General features: G+C 39.6%; 1 protein-coding gene across 2 annotated transcripts in view; it reads right to left on the minus strand.

The window, feature by feature from the left end:
- Positions 1–5,458: 5,458 nt before the first annotated feature.
- The window catches only part of dctn1b (dynactin 1b), a 41,945-nt gene continuing 29,713 nt past the window's right edge, over positions 5,459–17,690 (minus strand). The window contains exons 18-31 of one of the 2 annotated variants that reach the window (XM_062996007.1): positions 17,479–17,647; positions 17,299–17,367; positions 13,682–13,894; positions 13,400–13,561; positions 12,196–12,327; positions 11,650–11,775; positions 11,391–11,533; positions 9,516–9,685; positions 9,351–9,362; positions 8,999–9,120; positions 7,939–8,125; positions 6,749–6,822; positions 6,568–6,657; positions 5,459–6,473 (exon numbers count right to left, since the gene is read on the minus strand). In XM_062996007.1, coding sequence (XP_062852077.1) covers positions 6,336–6,473; positions 6,568–6,657; positions 6,749–6,822; positions 7,939–8,125; positions 8,999–9,120; positions 9,351–9,362; positions 9,516–9,685; positions 11,391–11,533; positions 11,650–11,775; positions 12,196–12,327; positions 13,400–13,561; positions 13,682–13,894; positions 17,299–17,367; positions 17,479–17,647 — 1,807 coding nt within the window. In that variant the 3' untranslated portion in view covers positions 5,459–6,335. The remainder of the gene's footprint in view (positions 6,474–6,567; positions 6,658–6,748; positions 6,823–7,938; positions 8,126–8,998; positions 9,121–9,350; positions 9,363–9,515; positions 9,686–11,390; positions 11,534–11,649; positions 11,776–12,195; positions 12,328–13,399; positions 13,562–13,681; positions 13,895–17,298; positions 17,368–17,478; positions 17,648–17,690) is intronic. The other variant, XM_062996008.1, reaches the window with a different exon arrangement.

Raw genomic sequence — 17,690 nt, forward strand, 5'->3', positions numbered from 1 at the left:
AAGAAGAGGAAGGCGAGCAGGAGTAAAAGAATTATGGAGAAATAAAGCATGTATCCTTTCAAAGGTAAAAAAAAAAAAAAACACCTGTAGGTGCTGCCCACATGGCCATTGCTTGAAACAATGTTTGATGATGCCTAAGTAGAAGAGCAGTGATGGGACACATTAGGTTGTTTTAGCTTGCAATACTGAGTCTATAGGCTTGTTTGGCTGTCTGAAGATGCCGAAAAACAGGTGACACTTTGCTGTTACTCACCTGTCAGCTCAGTACGTAAAAAGAGAAGCAGACTCCAGGCAGTCCAGGTTGTTGGAACAAACGTGACCCATCCAATAATTTTAGGTGCAGCATTGGTGCTGTTATAATTTCCATAACGTAAAGATAGATTTAAATCCTGTGGACTATTCATGTACCATATGACTTATTATAAAAGCTAGATTTTGCCAAGTAATCCCATTATCTTTAATAGCTGTGAAAAATTTTGTAGAAAAGTATGGTTTTTTTTTCTTCTTTGTACCAGAAGGTGTTCTGAACAGTCACCAGGAAACAGGAAAAGGAGAATGCTATTTGACACCGTTTCGATTTTATCATAGTTTCTTTGGTAAGTCGTCCTAGTGACCATTATTCAAACATCCTATTCATTGCCTTCTTTGAATAACGCTTGATACACTGTACATATGCAAAAACTCTCCTGATGGACAGGACTGTCTCAAGCTGTCTCTTTTTGCTCATTCGGACAGTAACACCAACCTATAAAATATCCCACATGAACATGTTTAGTTTTGTAGCACATTTTATTAAGCGTGCTTTATTCAGGTGGAATGTAGCACACACTGACAACAAGCATTTACATAATAAATAGGTTAGTAAGTTAAGACATTTGTTACCTAAGGCCACTTGAATATAAACCTTCAAGCAAATTTAGTCCACAGCCTACTGCTTCTCCTTCTCCTGAAATCTTTACATGTCCTGTCATGTCCTTCATCTCACGCTGCTTATCGAGATCATCTGGGTCACACAGAGACACACAAGCTCAAACTGTCTGAACTAAAAATCTATTACTGAAGAGAAAAATACTCTTGCCAAAGACTGAAGCACACTGAGCAGTTATTTATTCAGATTTAGATTTGAGCCTTATTAAATTATAATTATATTAAATTATGTCTTATGTTGAGTGATATACACTTCTTTAATATTCAGTTCTTCACTGTTTAGATCCTAATTAAATTAAAACCTGAACAAACTTTAAATGCTAAAATGAACATATACGTTACGTTTAAAGCAGATTATGACTGCCTGCTTTCGTTTGATTTTAAATATTGCAAATTACAGCACTGATTTTTTAAAGACAATATCTGATAACCACAGTGTACAGTATATATACTATATATATTGCAATAATCAGAAATCCGACTTTAGCTCTGGTGCTATCTGTGTCAAACTAGGGTCTCAAAGTGGTGTACCATGATGTAGGTGCAGCAGAATCTAAAGTCATTTTTAGGACCACTAATTCTCTCAGCAGCTTCAGAAACAGCATGTGTGTTCGTTGAGAATTGTAGATACTTATAGACAGGCAATAATAAATTTGAATCCTTTCTGGACAGCATGTAGAAAAATTATTAACAGGGGTTCCCTGAGTCTAAATAGTTTGGGACCCACTACTGGGCTGGCAAACTAACTGCTACGCCAAACCTAAGGATATGATGCTTACTTAATTTTCAAGGATTACTTGCTCAGTGGCAGTTAAGTAGTTAAGTTTGACCAAAAATGAAAAATCTGTGTGGTGCCACAGTTTTTACCTTTCAATACTCAAATGTAAACGTTGGTAAGTGAAATTTGATGTATTCTCCAGTGCTGGCACCCTCCCAGGATTCTAGTCTAACAGAGTTTATCTTAATAAACATGCCACATCTGTGATGCATGTATAAAATAAAAACAATAGTTTGCAATCATGTTCCCTGTTCTTAAAAACCTTCAAGTATAAATGTGTACAGTAGTGTTCACAATGACAATGATGTTGTTCATCAAAATTGCTCTAATAGCATTGATCTAAATGAGATTGATGTTATCAAGCGCCAACACATTTTTGTGACGGAATTCACCTCAGCATAATCATCCATCAAAAACTGAGCTTCAGTCAATTATGTCAATAAAGAAGATGCAGAATAAACTGCGACTAACAGAGCATAAGCAGGTACTGTATTTTTGGGTATATTTTAAAACTGTAACATTATTTTGGTCTCTCATCAAATATACAGAAAAGCTCCTGGCTTGCAAGTATATATATATATATATATATATATATATATATATATATATATATATATATATATATATATATATATAGACCCATTCCAAAAAAATAGAATATCATGGAAAAGTTGATTAATTTCCATAATTCCATTCCAAGAGTTAAACTTTCATAGATTATAGATTCAGGGTCCACAATTTAAACGATTTCAAGTATTTATTTGTTTATTTTTTCATAATTTGGGCTTCCATCTCATAAAACCCACGAAAACAGGATTTCAAAAAATTTGAATACTGTGGAGAAATCAGCCCAAACTACTTCTCAGTTTTTGCAGAAAAAAAAAGAAATTAGGATCACATCAAATCAATCAAAATATGGTACTTTCAAAACGATATGTCAATCTTCAATACTTGGTTGGGAATCCCTTTGCTTTAATCACTGCGTCGATGCGACGTGGCATTGAGGCAATCAGCCTGTGCCATTGTCTGGGAGTTATGGAAGCCCAGATTTCCTTGATGCTTGCGGTCAGCTCTTCTTTGTTGTTGGGTCTGGTGGCCCTCATTTTCCTCTTGAGAATACCCCATAGATTCTCAATGGGGTTTAGGTCCGGCGAGTTGGCTGGCCAGTCAAGCACTGTGATGGCATGGGCATCAAACCAGGCTTTGGTGCTTCTGGTGGCATGGGCAGGGGCCAGGTCCTGCTGGAAGATGAAATCTGCATCTCCATACAGATCCTCAGCAGAAGGAATCATGAAGTCCTCTAAAATATTCAAATAGACTGTTGCGGTGACCTTGGATTTAAGAAAGCAGAGTTTACCAACACCTGCACCAGACATTGCACCCCAAATCATGACTGACTGTGGATATTTCACACTGGACCTCAAGCAGTTTGGGTTCTGTTCCTCACCCGTCTTCCTCCAAACCCTTGGACCTTGATTCCCGAATGAAAGGCAAACTTTACTGTCATCGGAAAAGAGGACCTTGGACCACTGGCCAACGGTCCAGCCATTCTTCTCCTTGGCCCAGTTGAGACGCTTCCTACGTTGGCTCAGGTTCAGAAGTGGCTTGACCCGAGGAACCCGACAGTTATAGCCCATCTCCCGGATGCATCTGAATGTGGTGGTTTTTGAAGCTGTGAATCCTGCCTCATTCCACCCCTTCTGGATCTCTGCCAGATTCTTGAATCTTCTCTTTTTGATAATCCGCTGAAGCCCACGGTCATCTCTTTTGTTTGTGCATCTTCTCCTGCCACATTTTGTCCTTCCACTAGACTTTCCATTGATATGCTTGGACACAGCACTCTGTGAACAGCCAGCCTCCTTAGCTATGAACTTTTGTGGCTTACCCATCCTATGGAGGGTATCAATTATGGAATTATGTGGGTTTTATGAGCTGGAAGCCCAAATTATGTAAAAATTAACAAATAAATACTTGAAATCATTTAAATTGTGGGCCCTGAATCTATAATCTATGAAAGTTTAACTCTTGGAATGGAATTATGGAAATAAATCAACTTTTCCATGATATTCTAATTTTTTGGAATGGGTCTGTATATATATATATATATATATATATATATACAGTGTATCACAAAAGTGAGTACACCCCTCACATTTCTGCAAATATTTCATTATATCTTTTCATGGGACAACACTATAGACATGAAACTTGGATATAACTTAGAGTAGTCAGTGTACAGCTTGTATAGCAGTGTAGATTTACTGTCTTCTGAAAATAACTCAACACACAGCCATTAATGTCTAAATAGCTGGCAACATAAGTGAGTACACCCCACAGTGAACATGTCCAAATTGTGCCCAAATGTGTCGTTGTCCCTCCCTGGTGTCATGTGTCAAGGTCCCAGGTGTAAATGGGGAGCAGGGCTGTTAAATTTGGTGTTTTGGGTACAATTCTCTCATACTGGCCACTGGATATTCAACATGGCACCTCATGGCAAAGAACTCTCTGAGGATGTGAGAAATAGAATTGTTGCTCTCCACAAAGATGGCCTGGGCTATAAGAAGATTGCTAACACCCTGAAACTAAGCTACAGCATGGTGGCCAAGGTCATACAGCGGTTTTCCAGGACAGGTTCCACTCGGAACAGGCTTCGCCAGGGTCGACCAAAGAAGTTGAGTCCACGTGTTCGGCGTCATATCCAGAGGTTGGCTTTAAAAAATAGACACATGAGTGCTGCCAGCATTGCTGCAGAGGTTGAAGACGTGGGAGGTCAGCCTGTCAGTGCTCAGACCATACACCGCACACTGCATCAACTCGGTCTGCATGGTCGTCATCCCAGAAGAAAGCTGACGCACAAGAAAGCCCGCAAACAGTTTGCTGAAGACAAGCAGTCCAAGAACATGGATTACTGGAATGCCCTGTGGTCTGACGAGACCAAGATAAACTTGTTTGGCTCAGATGGTGTCCAGCATGTGTGGCGGCGCCCTGGTGAGAAGTACCAAGACAACTGTATCTTGCCTACAGTCAAGCATGGTGGTGGTAGCATCATGGTCTTGGGCTGCATGAGTGTTGCTGGCACTGGGGAGCTGCAGTTCATTGAGGAAAACATGAATTCCAACATGTACTGTGACATTCTGAAACAGAGCATGATCCTCTCCCTTCGAAAACTGGGCCTCATGGCAGTTTTCCAACAGGATAACGACCCCAAACACAACCTCCAAGATGACAACTGCCTTGCTGAGGAAGCTGAATGTAAAGGTGATGCACTAAACCCAATTGAGCACCTGTGGCGCATCCTCAAGTGGAAGGTGGAGGAGTTCAAGGTGTCTAACATCCACCAGCTCCATGATGTCATCATGGAGGAGTGGAAGAGGATTTCAGTAGCAACCTGTGCAGCTCTGGTGAATTCCATGCCCAGGAGGGTTAAGGCAGTGCTGGATAATAATGGTGGTCACACAAAATATTGACACTTTGGGCACAATTTGGACATGTTCACTGTGGGGTGTACTCACTTATGTTGCCAGCCATTTAGACATTAATGGCTGTGTGTTGATTTATTTTCAGAAGACAGTAAATCTACACTGCTATACAAGTTGTACACTGACTACTTTAAGTTATATCCAAGTTTTATTTCTATAGCGTTGTCCCATGAAAAGATATAATAAAATATTTGCAGAAATGTGAGGGGTGTACTCACTTTTGTGATACACTGTATATATATATGATGCACCACCCCTTTTACATCATCATCACATGAAAATCTTCTTCCTCTTAAAGCTTCTTTGAGTGCCCAAAAAGGTGGAAATCAGATTATGCTAAATCTGGACTATAAGCTCTCTCTGTCTCTCAAATATGACCAATTACTACTCCTCCCACCATCACCGTCTCCAACGAAAATATAAAAGTGCGTAAACTTTTTGAAGATCCTTATATATATATCAAAACATCCTACTGTACTAAATATACAGCAGATCAGAATTTGAGTAGTTTATCATACTTTTTCAAATTGAATGAGTATGGGCAGATAAATTAGGATGCAAGTTTCCCAATGATGATAAGGAAAATAAAAGGCACACCTATGTGTTTTCTGCTTGATCCTGACAATGACCATGTGAACGCAGCCTTCCTCAGTTTTAATGGAAACCTGAAGGCAGTTCTTAATGTAAAGCATATTTTGCTAAAATACTTCAGTTAAAAACTTAGGATTAGGATTTACTTAATGGCATTACTATCTTAGTGGAGAAATGTGGTTATACATCACCAGTGTTCCTCCAAATTGAGCAGTAAAACCACAAAGCTTTAGGAAAAGCGTAAGTAACTGAAATTACTTGTTACTATGTTATTGATTCAGATCTGAGCCATTTTTAGACTATTTGTCCTTTTTCAGTAAAAGAAAACTTGTTGAATGTGTTGAAGATCTTGTTCGTGGTCGGCCATACATTCAGTAACAAATCATGCTTCAGTTGCTTAATGGATCTCAAGCCAAAGACCCCTCCAACATATAACTGCAATCAAGGCTTTTCCCAGGACTCGTTTCATGTGTTTCTATTGGATGTTAAGCAGAGATGCATGTAAGAAAACTGAGTTTTTGAGAAGCAGCTACAAGACTCAACCATGATGACAGTCTAATTTAGGTCTGAAGCAGGTGATGCACTCTTTGCAGCTGGGACTGGGACAGTACTAGCTGATGAACCTGCTCCTGTCCTCGAGCACACGGCATCATTACACGCCCAACCAACACTTCATCTCTCCTTTTCTCCTCCTTAGCCTTAAAGAGACAGACAAATGTTGGCATGAATACGGACATAAAAAGTTTCAAGGACATTGATATTATTAATGATCAGATTATCCCTGTACCCTACCTTCACAAACGAGGTGCAGGGGAAAGTTGCAAAATCAGACGAAACCCGAGCACCAGGTCTCTGAGATACCACATGCTCAGCCACCTCATCCTGAAGAACAGTGACAGACTGAGATTAACCTAGGTTCAGAATCTACTATTCTAATGTATAATGAACCACCCTTAACCCTTTTTTTTTTTACCTTTAGCCTATCCAGAGTCTCACTAAGAGATTGTAACCTCGCAGTCTGCTCCAGCAGCTGGGCACCTGGACTCACTACAAACAAAAACATGAGCACAAACTTAATCTACATTGAAGTTGCAGTATGTACAGTGAAGGCAAACAAGTATTAAACATTTGTTTTTGTTATGTAATATAATTCCAATGCATAAACCTAATTTAAATTTACATATGTCTTTTTAAATATTCTTTATACTTTATATATTTATAATTCCCATCATAGGCCTGCTAAGAATCTATAGTCAGGTAAAGTCGAGTCAATTTTATTTGTATAGTGCTTTTTCTGTAAAAGCAACTTTACAGAATCCAGGACCTACAGACCAAAAACCCCTGTTGAGCAAGCCAAGGGCAACAGTGGCAAGGAAAAACTCCCTTAAAATTACAGGAAGGAACCTTGAGAGGAACCAGACTCAGCGGGGACCCCCCATCCTCTTTGGGTGGCCTGGAGGATAATTTGAATAAATAGGATTTACCCAAATCATACATACACAAAATTAAATTAAACTAAAAGTTATAACTAGCAAAAAATAATTGGAGTTCTTCATTATTTACATACTATACAGACATGACTGGCTATGTCTAAGGAGGGGTGAAGCCCTGTGATGGATTGGAACCCTGTACAGTCAGGGGTACTCCTGTTTTGATAAGTTTGGTGTGAAGGAGCCCTGACCTCAACCCGAATGAACAACAACTGCTAACAGCTGTAACAAATTAATAATAGTAAGAAAATATCAACTTTCAACTTTACAGCAACAGTTTAGGGAAGGCCCTTTACTGTTCCATCATGACTGCACTTCTGTGCACAAAACAAGATCTATAAAGACATGAAGAAAAACCTTTAAGTTAAAAAAAAACTGCGGTGGCCTGCACAGAGCCCTGACCTCAGCCCCACTGAACAGCTTTAAAATAACTGGAAAATCAATTGAGGCTTTCTTGACCATCATTAGTGCCCAGCCACACAAATGCCCTTTTGACTGAATGGGTATCTTAAGGGACTGAATTCCCACAGACATACTGAAGAGAGAAGCCTTCTTGAAAGATTTGCTTTTGTTATAAGGTCACACATAGGTCACTTTATTTGAATACCATCTGGTGTCCAAATACTTATGGCCATATCATGTATCTGTGACATGTCATGTCATCAATACTAACCTGGAGATTTTCCAGTAATGTCTACCACTTTGGTGTTGGCACTCATCTGCAGCAACGTTTCCAACAGTTGGTCTGTTTTGCGGTAGAGGGCACTAGATAGAACCTCGGGTCTACTGCCCTCACGCAGGCTCAGCTTAGGGACATTCAGAGGAGGCAGAGAGGCCAACTGCGCACGCATCTTCTCTGCCTGGATCCAGAACATTTTACACAAAGAAATAATGAAGAATGTTTTAATTCTTTAAACAATGACAGTAAGATTCATTTTCTAACATTATATTTAATTTTTTAATTATTTTTGAAATTATTCAATTTAGCGCAGCCAATCCACTGCTGGGGATCCCAACAGCGCCCAAGGAGGATGTATATTCGCCTAACACACACTCTCTCCGATGTGTGCGCAGTCCACCAATCCCTTCTTATTCTCCCATACTTTGGTGGGCAAGCAAAGTCCTTACACAGCGTTGATATCCCCACCCTTAGTCCGGTCTTTCCCACACAGCAGACTGGAGGTCAATTTTGTCTGCTGCAGGCATTAGCCAATTGTGCCTGATAGAGGGCGCCCAGCCGACCGGTAGCAGAGCCGAGATTCGAACCTGGGAACTCAGAATCTCTGCACATTTTCAGCATCTTAAGCTTTTTACTAGTACTGAGTCACACATGTCATCGGTAGATCAATCCATCTAGGGTTTGTGGTTTACGGTTAGATAATGGCTTTTATTAGGGTGTCTATAAAGTGTTATTGCTCTACTTAACAGGTTTTAAAATTACTTAGCACAGTACTGCATATTAAAATAACACAGACTGTAAATATGATAATGATTGGTTTATTAGTGTGTTTATAACTGTTTTTATGGCAATGCTTTAAGTCTATCATATCTAGACAGGGAGCAAGAGCTTCAGAATTATGAAATTGTGATCTGAGTGACTGTGAGATTTTTGTAGTGCCTGAGATTGTTAACTGACAGATTTTTACACACATCAGTTTCAAGAAGTTACAAAGAATTACAACCAAAATATTTCAATAGGAAGACAAAAGCATGTTTTTATATAAGAGTGAAACCTTTAGGATGTTGTTTTCGTTCTTCAGATGCTTTATGCTGAGTCTCTGTGCTTCAATCTGCTGGGTCAACAATGGAGAATCTATCATCTGCACCCCTGCAGCAGCACAAACCCCTACAGCACCTACACACAAAGCAGATTACAGACACAAAAAGAAGACGTGAAGGTAGTGGGACTTCTAACAAGCATGTGTCTCTTTGTGTGTGATTCTATATAGAAAAATATAAGTGTCATTCGATCCATGCTCTTCATGCAAACATAATGTTTAAAGAACCTTAAAAAAAAAACAAAGGTAGCTGGAACACAAGTCTAATAGTTAAGATCACAGTTCAGCAGGGACTGATATAATTTACCTTTCTGTTCCTCTGCAGGTAGAACAAAAAAATAAAAAGAAGATATTAGAATTAGAAAATTAGGGGTTAAAAGTGAGTGGCTTATAAATATTCTCTCATTGTTTTATATAGTAACACTGACATCTTTCTATTAAACAGTTTTACTTATTCCTTAGTTTATCTTACCAGTCATGATTCCACCAGTCACAATAGGTGCAATACCAGAGGCAGGACTTCCTTTTAGCCCCTCCACGGCCAGCTTGGATTGGCTGTTGATTCTCTGCCTCAGCTCTGCCTTTTCTGCCTCAAGCTGGTCTATATCAGCCTGTAGAGCATCCATGGTCTCTTCAAAGTCCCTATCACATACAGAGATTTGTCACACATTTGACACAAAAACCTAAAGTAAAACAAGCTAGCATAATGAAAAAAGAAGAGATAATCAGAAGATTCGCTGATTAAGAAGAAGAACCAAGATTCTTCTTCAGTCAGAGTGCTTGTGAAGTAATGGCAGTCAGTGTAGGGAACTCTATGACATGATGGATCATCAATCCTTTTATCTTTTCTTTTCTTACTCAGCCTAATTTGTTAATGAAACTACTATAAATATGCATGTGTATGAAAAAACATATATAGTTTAGTGATACACATGTATTATATAGTTTATAGGTTAGTGAATAAGGGGGACTACTGTATATTATTAGGATGTTTAGGAGCAAATCAGAAAGTTACAAGATTTGTAACTTTTCATCAACATCAGATCAAAAACAATCAGTGCTTCTAACATGACGAGTCAAATGACATCGACTCAGGTCACCGGCTCTAATTTTGTTCTAAGGAGGTGAGAGCCTTGTGATCTGAACTTACCTAAAACCATGGTCCCAGAAAAATGTAACAGTGAAAAAATCCCATGTTGAAATCAATACTGACTGAAAAACTACTCCTAGTTTTAAGATGCCCACCTGGGGTACCACAAAGACTAAAGTTTCTTTTTTTTCTTTTTCAAGATCTGGATGCTATTGCTTATGGGCCATTCCGCTGAATCTGTGCCATTTATGTCCCCAGGACATAATATGTATAAATTTTTATGGAAAATGCATTTAATTAGGCAAAGTGTCCTGCACATTAGGATATGTAATTTAAAACGTTAATTAAAACTCCCTGTAACACTGAAATATAGTATTGTTTCATGTCACTCTCTAACACACACTTACAATGAAAAATAATGAGTAAAATCTTTCAGAAATCCTTTTTTCCTTGCATTATTAAGTGACTCCATATCTCATATGTGTTTAATATTTATTTTCAATAACAAAATTAATAATAATGTGGTTAAAATACATGTTTTAGTCATGTCCCCAGATTTTCACTCAGTCCTGTTACCATAACATATTCATCCTTCTAAACAATTCCCATTTTAAACAGAAATTTACATTATCTGTATCTACTGAAGGCCACGGTAAGACCAAAGTAAGTTCTCCCTTTTTTTCCCTGGTATGATTGATAATATTGTAACTCTGACTGAGATAAATCACTAGAATGTGCCCAGTGTTCTCATGCTTTTAGCATAAACTGCTATATTTAATGTATTTACTAATTCTATGTTAAAAACTCAGTCCTGTTACTTTCAGTCCTGTTACTCATATACAATCATTTTCCACTTAGAAACCTTGTAAAAATTAAACTAAGTTGCCTGAGATTGATCAATACACATTCTGAGTAGTTAAGTATGTGTGTTACTAGATTCAGTAGTAAACAATTTTTGAGTCATTGTTTGAGTCACTACATGCAAATGGCACCCATTCGGTGGAATAGCCATCACCCCCAGAAGAGGGGGGTGCACCAGGATGCACTGTAGAATGATCAACCTACAGAAGTTAAAGGACTTGCTGGTAATGACACAGCTGTTTTGACAGCTTATTATGTGGGTGGTCCTAATGTTTTGGCTTATCTGTGTATACAACATCTAAAGAAATATTACGGAACGTGTCTTAAATTAAAAACAGTGTGTTTATCACAGTTCTGCCTACACCCTCAATTTAAACATAATTTGTATTCTTGTACTTCTCTTTCTTCTTTAGCTGAGACTGCGTCTCGTTCAAAACGGTCTGGATTCTCTCCACTCGTTCATCAGCATCCTTTGAGGCACTGTCTAGCTTCTTCTCCAGCAGACTTAAGCGGATATTAGCCTCACTCAGCTCCTCACCCTGCACATGGAAGCAGTACAGAAACACGATATTTGTATGATATTTTAAATGTACTTATCAAACCTAAATGTACATGCCAATGTATTGCTGTGACCATATTTAAAAAATGTGTCTACTTTTATTTTGAGGGATTTCTTGAGCTCTTTGATAACAGTCTCTCTATCTTCTAGTTTAAGGCCGAGTCCTTCAGCATCTGTGATCTCTGCCCTTAGTGCAGCTGCCCGCACCTCCACTGGGGCCATCTACAACACAAACACACACACAGTCACCGAGCACTTTATTAGGTACATATATGGTCCGTCCATCAGGTGATTATTTTAGAAGCTACACCTACCATACAAATGCACTCAATGGGTACACAATTACTAACTGTAGTCTATCTGTAGCTCTGTACAGCTTGTCAAGCTTGCCCCTGTATGTTATGTCATCATCATTCTCAGCATTGCAATGACACTAACATAATAATGACATGGTTGTATATGCTCTGGTATCTAGTGCAGCAGTCTTGGTGGCATTTTAAACAGATTTAAACTTACCTGCCTTTTTATTAGGAAAATATGCCCTTTCATCACTCGTTGTAGGTGTACAGTTGGAGACCAGAGCTATTTTCATGCATGAGGTGACACACTATGTGAGGTTCAAAACTATTTTAAAAATCTCACCTTGCTCTGTGGCTTCTCTGAGTCATATTCTCCCTCCTGCATAGCAGTGGCCATCTTGTTCATCGTTGCAATGACAACGCTGCAAGACTGGCGAAGACACTCGTTGGGGTTTATACCTTGTGTGCCGTAGATCTGTACAAGAAATATGCTAAAATGTTACCAGGGTTTGGCTACATACTTTTTCATTATTTGTTATGCATTTTACCCCCTTTTTCTCCCTCTTTAGCATAGCCAATCCGCTGCTGGGGACCCCCACTGTGTCCATATTCGCCTGATACACACTCCCTCCAACCAGTGCACAGTCCCTTCTTATTCTTCTGTACTTCGGTGGATTTGCGTGTGAGGTTGGCTTCGTGTACGGACAGCCACGCCCCGATCTTTTATCTCCCCCACTTTCTGTACAGGCGCTTAGCATTGATAACCCCTTTGGTACGGTCTTTCCCACCCAGCAGACTGGAAGCCAAGATTCGAACCCGGGAGCTCAGAATCTTGGCTCAGAATCGTGCTAGCGGATTATCCTGCTGAGCCACCTGGGCGCCCTGGCTACATGCTTTTTAATGGCTGACAGTACAGTAGTCAGACAGTAGGAATCGCAGTTGCAGCAGAAGGCAGAGAGTGTCATCTGGGCTTTCATTTCACTAAAACAGTCAGTTGAGACTGTAGAGTGCCCAACCAGATTGGTTAGCTTCAATATAACCTAAACAATTACCTGCAGCTGGTGCTGGTGATATAGCACATTAGACTAAATCACCTGAGTGCCTTTTGGTTTAGTATGAAATTGACTTTTTATTACTTTTTGTGTAACCTTGGAGCCTTAGAAAATAATTTGTAAACCCCTTTTGAATGTAATATTTAGTAACATATTATTTTTCTACAAACTGGACTGCTTGATAGTAAGATGAGTGAGTTAATTTGTTGTACAGTACAATTGAAATCATATAGCTAATTTAATCAAGTAAAATTGTTCATGAATGTCATAAGCATATTGGATAAGTTTCTTTCTTAAACTACAGAATATGCACTTCCCTGTGAATAATATGTTTTTTTGATGATCTAAAAATAAAAATTCTTTTAGTAAATTAAATATGCAACATCTAAAGCAATCAAACAGGGGGCTTTTTTACACCCCTGTACATTCTTTTATATTCTAAAGCCTAATTGTTACAAAAAGTACAGCCATGCACTCATTTAACCTGGCCCTGACCTGTTCGGCTGCTTTGAAGGCCATGTCCTCTAGTTTGAGCGTTGGCAGACCTTCATGTTCCCCGAGTGGAGCGATAAGCTGAGCTCCCGCTGCAGCCACCTCCTGCAGCACAGCATTCACCCAGGCCAGCTGCCTTCTGCTCTCCGCCAGAGTTTCACTCACCTGCACACACACAGATACTCATCATCCATGCCTGCCACCAAACTGAACTAAACAGCTTAGCATTAGAAATGGAAGCGCATGTCGTCTGCATGTATGTGTGTATGTGTTTGTGTGTGTCACCTGAGGCCCAAAGTTGAGGGCAGTGGGGATTCCTGCTGCATCAGTGCCAGGCATGCGGCGTCGGATCTTCTTGCAGAACTGGCGGATGTCGCTACAGGAAGTGTCCAGATCCTTCAGCAGCACAGCCAGCTGTGTTTCCTCCTCTCCTGCCTGTAGGAAGGCATGCAGACGGCCCACTTCCACTGCCATGCAGTCCAGAGCACTCTGGGTAAACTATAATAATATGCAAGAACATGTTCATTGTGTAAGTTTATTTATTTATTAGGACTTTAACATAATGTTTGGTTACATTCATGACAGAATCAATAGTTACCGGTCACACAAGATTCATCAGTTCAAGTTTAATGTCAAACACAGTCACGAACAATAGTTTTTTTTTTTTACCCCTTTTTCTCCCCTTCTAGCGCATCCAATTGTTCAATTAGCATCGTGCTTCCTCTCTGTCTATGCCAAACCCTGCCCTGACGGAGGTGATTGAAGCTAACCCGTATGCCCTCCGAAACACGAGCAGCAGCCAGATGCATCTTTGCCACCCACACATTGACGAGTTTGGCGCCACCTAGCGTTGCATGCGGAGAGACACACCCTAAGGGCACCCTCTCCCATCTCTGTGTAAGCGCCTCCAATCAGCCAGCAGAGAACGCAATCGCATTCTGACAGAGAGAGACCCACATCCGGTTCCCCGTCCCACCCCCCACATGAGCAACCGGCCAATCGTTGCTCATATATTCAAACCGGTAAAGCAAGGCTGGATTCGATACCACGCTTCTCAGAATCCAGCCCTGGTTGCAGCGCGTTTCTTTTTACCGCTGCGCCACCTGAGCGGCGGTCACGAACAATTTTGTATCTCCAATTCACCTCACTTGCATGTCTTTGGACTGTCGGAAAAAAACGGAGCTCCCAGAGGGAACCCACACAGACACAGGGAGAACATGCAAACTCCACACAGAAAGGACCGCTCCACCTGGGAATTGAACCCAGGACCCTTCTTGCTGTGAGGCAACAGTGCCACCAGTGTGTGTGTACTGATTTGCCAGTTTATTAGATTTTTCAGATCAAATACACCATTTGTAATCATTTGTTTGAATTTGTTAGCCACACTTGTTTATCTATGTAAAGCGACCAACTGTAGAGAACTGACAATTTGTGTTTAAAAATACGCCTACTTCCTTCTCACCTGCCAGTCACCTCCTGCTGAGACCATTTTGTATTCAATGTTCAAGCACGTTGCCATAGCAAGTAGTTTGAGTGCATCACTGCTTTACAGTCTAGTTGACTTGGGTCTAATCCTTATTTGAGCTTATTGTCTGTGTGGAAATGTTATCCCCACACCCCCATATACACATTGTTTACCTTTGGAGACACTTGTCTTTTACCTTCAAAAACATGCCAGGAGGTGAACTGACCAGGTGTGATTGACTTAGTAATTGGGTGAGTGTGATGCCCTGCAATGGATTAGCAAAGATGTCTGAAGATGATTCAATGTCCGAAGATGACTCCAGCTCTGTGCCCAGTATTTCCAGAACAGGGTCTGGATTCATCATAAATTCATCTAATTTTATAGTCTTATGAACTGCATTTATGTACTTGCAAGGTAAGAAAGTATGAACAGCCCACCTAGCAGAATTCAAGGTTTTGTCACCTGGTAGAAAAATAGGGCTTAATAGGGCTTTAATTAAATGACGCCTTTACCATGGTTATGTGGTTATTTACACTACTAATGCAAAGTTTGAACACACCTAGTCACAGAGGCCAACTGCTCTCCTTTAAAAAAGTAAAGAAATGTAAAGAAAATGGAATTTCAGTTACCCAAAAGCAAAGACGGTAATTTGCAGACAAGTCATCCCCAGATGGACTCAGACACTAGTCCCTATTTTTTATACCAACATCATTATGTTAACATGGACAGTGGTAGCCTAGTGGGTAGAGCTTCGGACTATCAATTAAAAGGTTGAGTGTTCAAATCCCAGCTCTGCCATGCGGCCACAGTTGGGCTCTTGAGCAAGGCCCTTAACTCTCTCTGCTCCAGGGGCGCCATACAATGGCTAACCCTGCGCTCTGACCCCAGTTTCCAAACAAACTAGGATATGTGGAGGAATTTTGTTGTACTGTACATTCCTATATGTATATATGACGAAAAAAGGCTTTCTATTCTATTCATTAGCAACATCATTCTTGGCCTTTACATTATGTTACTCTGTCGCTTTTTCTTTCTTTATAGTGATGTGTTAGTTAGTTAATTAGTTTGTGGTTTCTTCTATGTGTTTGTTTGCTATGTATTGTTCTGTTCATCGGCTTACATATAAATATTTCCAGTAATAAATGAGTCTTTATCTGTACAATTCAAGGTATTTATTCTTTGGTCTCACAAGCCAGGCTCATAGATTTTAAGACCGGCAGAAAGAAACCATTTGACTGACATGCAAAATTACTAACCACAGACCACTGTTTTTGTGTTTTGTGTAGGGTGTGCTGCCATGAACAACAGATGAGTAGAGTGTTACCTCAACCTGAATATTTTGACTTGGCAGACTATTCTCCACCCAGCAATGACAGTGAGATGTTCAGATTCAGAACTAAAGAAGTTTAACAACAGACTAAATGAGACAGAGTTAAACTATAATAAAGCTTAGTGTCTTTCTTGTGACAAATTGTAAAGCTGTAGCTTTGATATTTACTACATTTTATTTTCATAATACACACAGGTTCTGTTTAATCTACCAACTTGTCATGTGCACCAAGCTGCAAGAAAAGGCTTATTGTCATTAAATAAAGACATAACTATAAAACTGTGACATAACCACTTAAAAATATTTAATGCTTTGTTCATCATAACAGTTTACTGCCAAAATAATAACGTAATCTACATACAATCCACAAAGTATTATGGTAAGCTTTGTGACATCATAACATTATAGAGAAAACAGCTTAAAGTGGCCTGATGTGTGGATATACGAGAGATCTTCAAAAAGTTTCTGCACTTTTATATTTCTGTTGGAAGTAAAGACAGGAGGAATAGTAATTGGTTGAATCTGAGAGACTGAGAGAGAGCTTATAGTCCAGATTTAGCAGCATCTGATTTCCACCTTTTTGGACCACTAAAAGAAGCTTTAAGGGGAAGAAGATTTTCATGTGATGATGATGTAAAAGCAGCGGTGCAACAGTGACTACATGCTCAACCAAAAACATTTTTTTGCTGATGGCATTAAAAAGTTGGGGAAAAATGCATCGGAAGGTGACTGTGTAGAAAAGTGATGTCATTCGTTTTTGAAATTCTTAGTAAATAAAGTTTTAAAAAGTGCGGAAACATTTTGAAGAACCCTCGTAATTACCGGTTTTGAAACATTAAGTTTTTTTTCATCACTACTGCGTGTTTCCAACACATCCCTTGATTGAAGGACAGCATCTCCTAGTGTTTTGATAAACCATGCAAGTTTTGGGCTACACTTTTTATGAAGCATTTTTAAAGCAGCCTTATCGTGTGCTTTCTCTACTACATGTAAAGCCAGGTGCATCTTTTCCAACTCAGACTCATGCGATTTTATGGGGCAGTTGCATCTGGGGGAAACACTAACTGCCACATTTCAGAAGTTAACTGTTATGTGTGATTGACTTACTTTTATATGATCAGCCAGCTGCATAGTGCAGTCCTCAGCTTGTTCAGCTAGATGAATACTGTAAAGATGCTGCAGAACAGAACAGAATATAAAAAACCTAATTTTGCCTATTTAGTAACATTCATTGTCTGCCAGTAGCAGTAATTATAAGTGCAGTGAATAAAAATGAGCTTTATGAACCTGATAGTATTTAATAGCTTTGGTAAGTGGCTCCACATTCACAGTCTCATCCAGTTGGTCCTTGTGCAGCAGATCGATTAAGAAGTCCAGAGAGCGCTCGTGCACACACATCTCAGAGTAAAGTGAACCTACACGCTTATACACCTCCACATCACACTGATTTAGAGCACTGCACATACACACACAGGGAAAAAGCATGTTTAATACAAACA

The sequence above is a fragment of the Trichomycterus rosablanca genome, chromosome 5 (assembly GCF_030014385.1).
Source record: "Trichomycterus rosablanca isolate fTriRos1 chromosome 5, fTriRos1.hap1, whole genome shotgun sequence".
In the NCBI taxonomy this organism is placed as follows: Eukaryota; Metazoa; Chordata; class Actinopteri; order Siluriformes; family Trichomycteridae; genus Trichomycterus; species Trichomycterus rosablanca.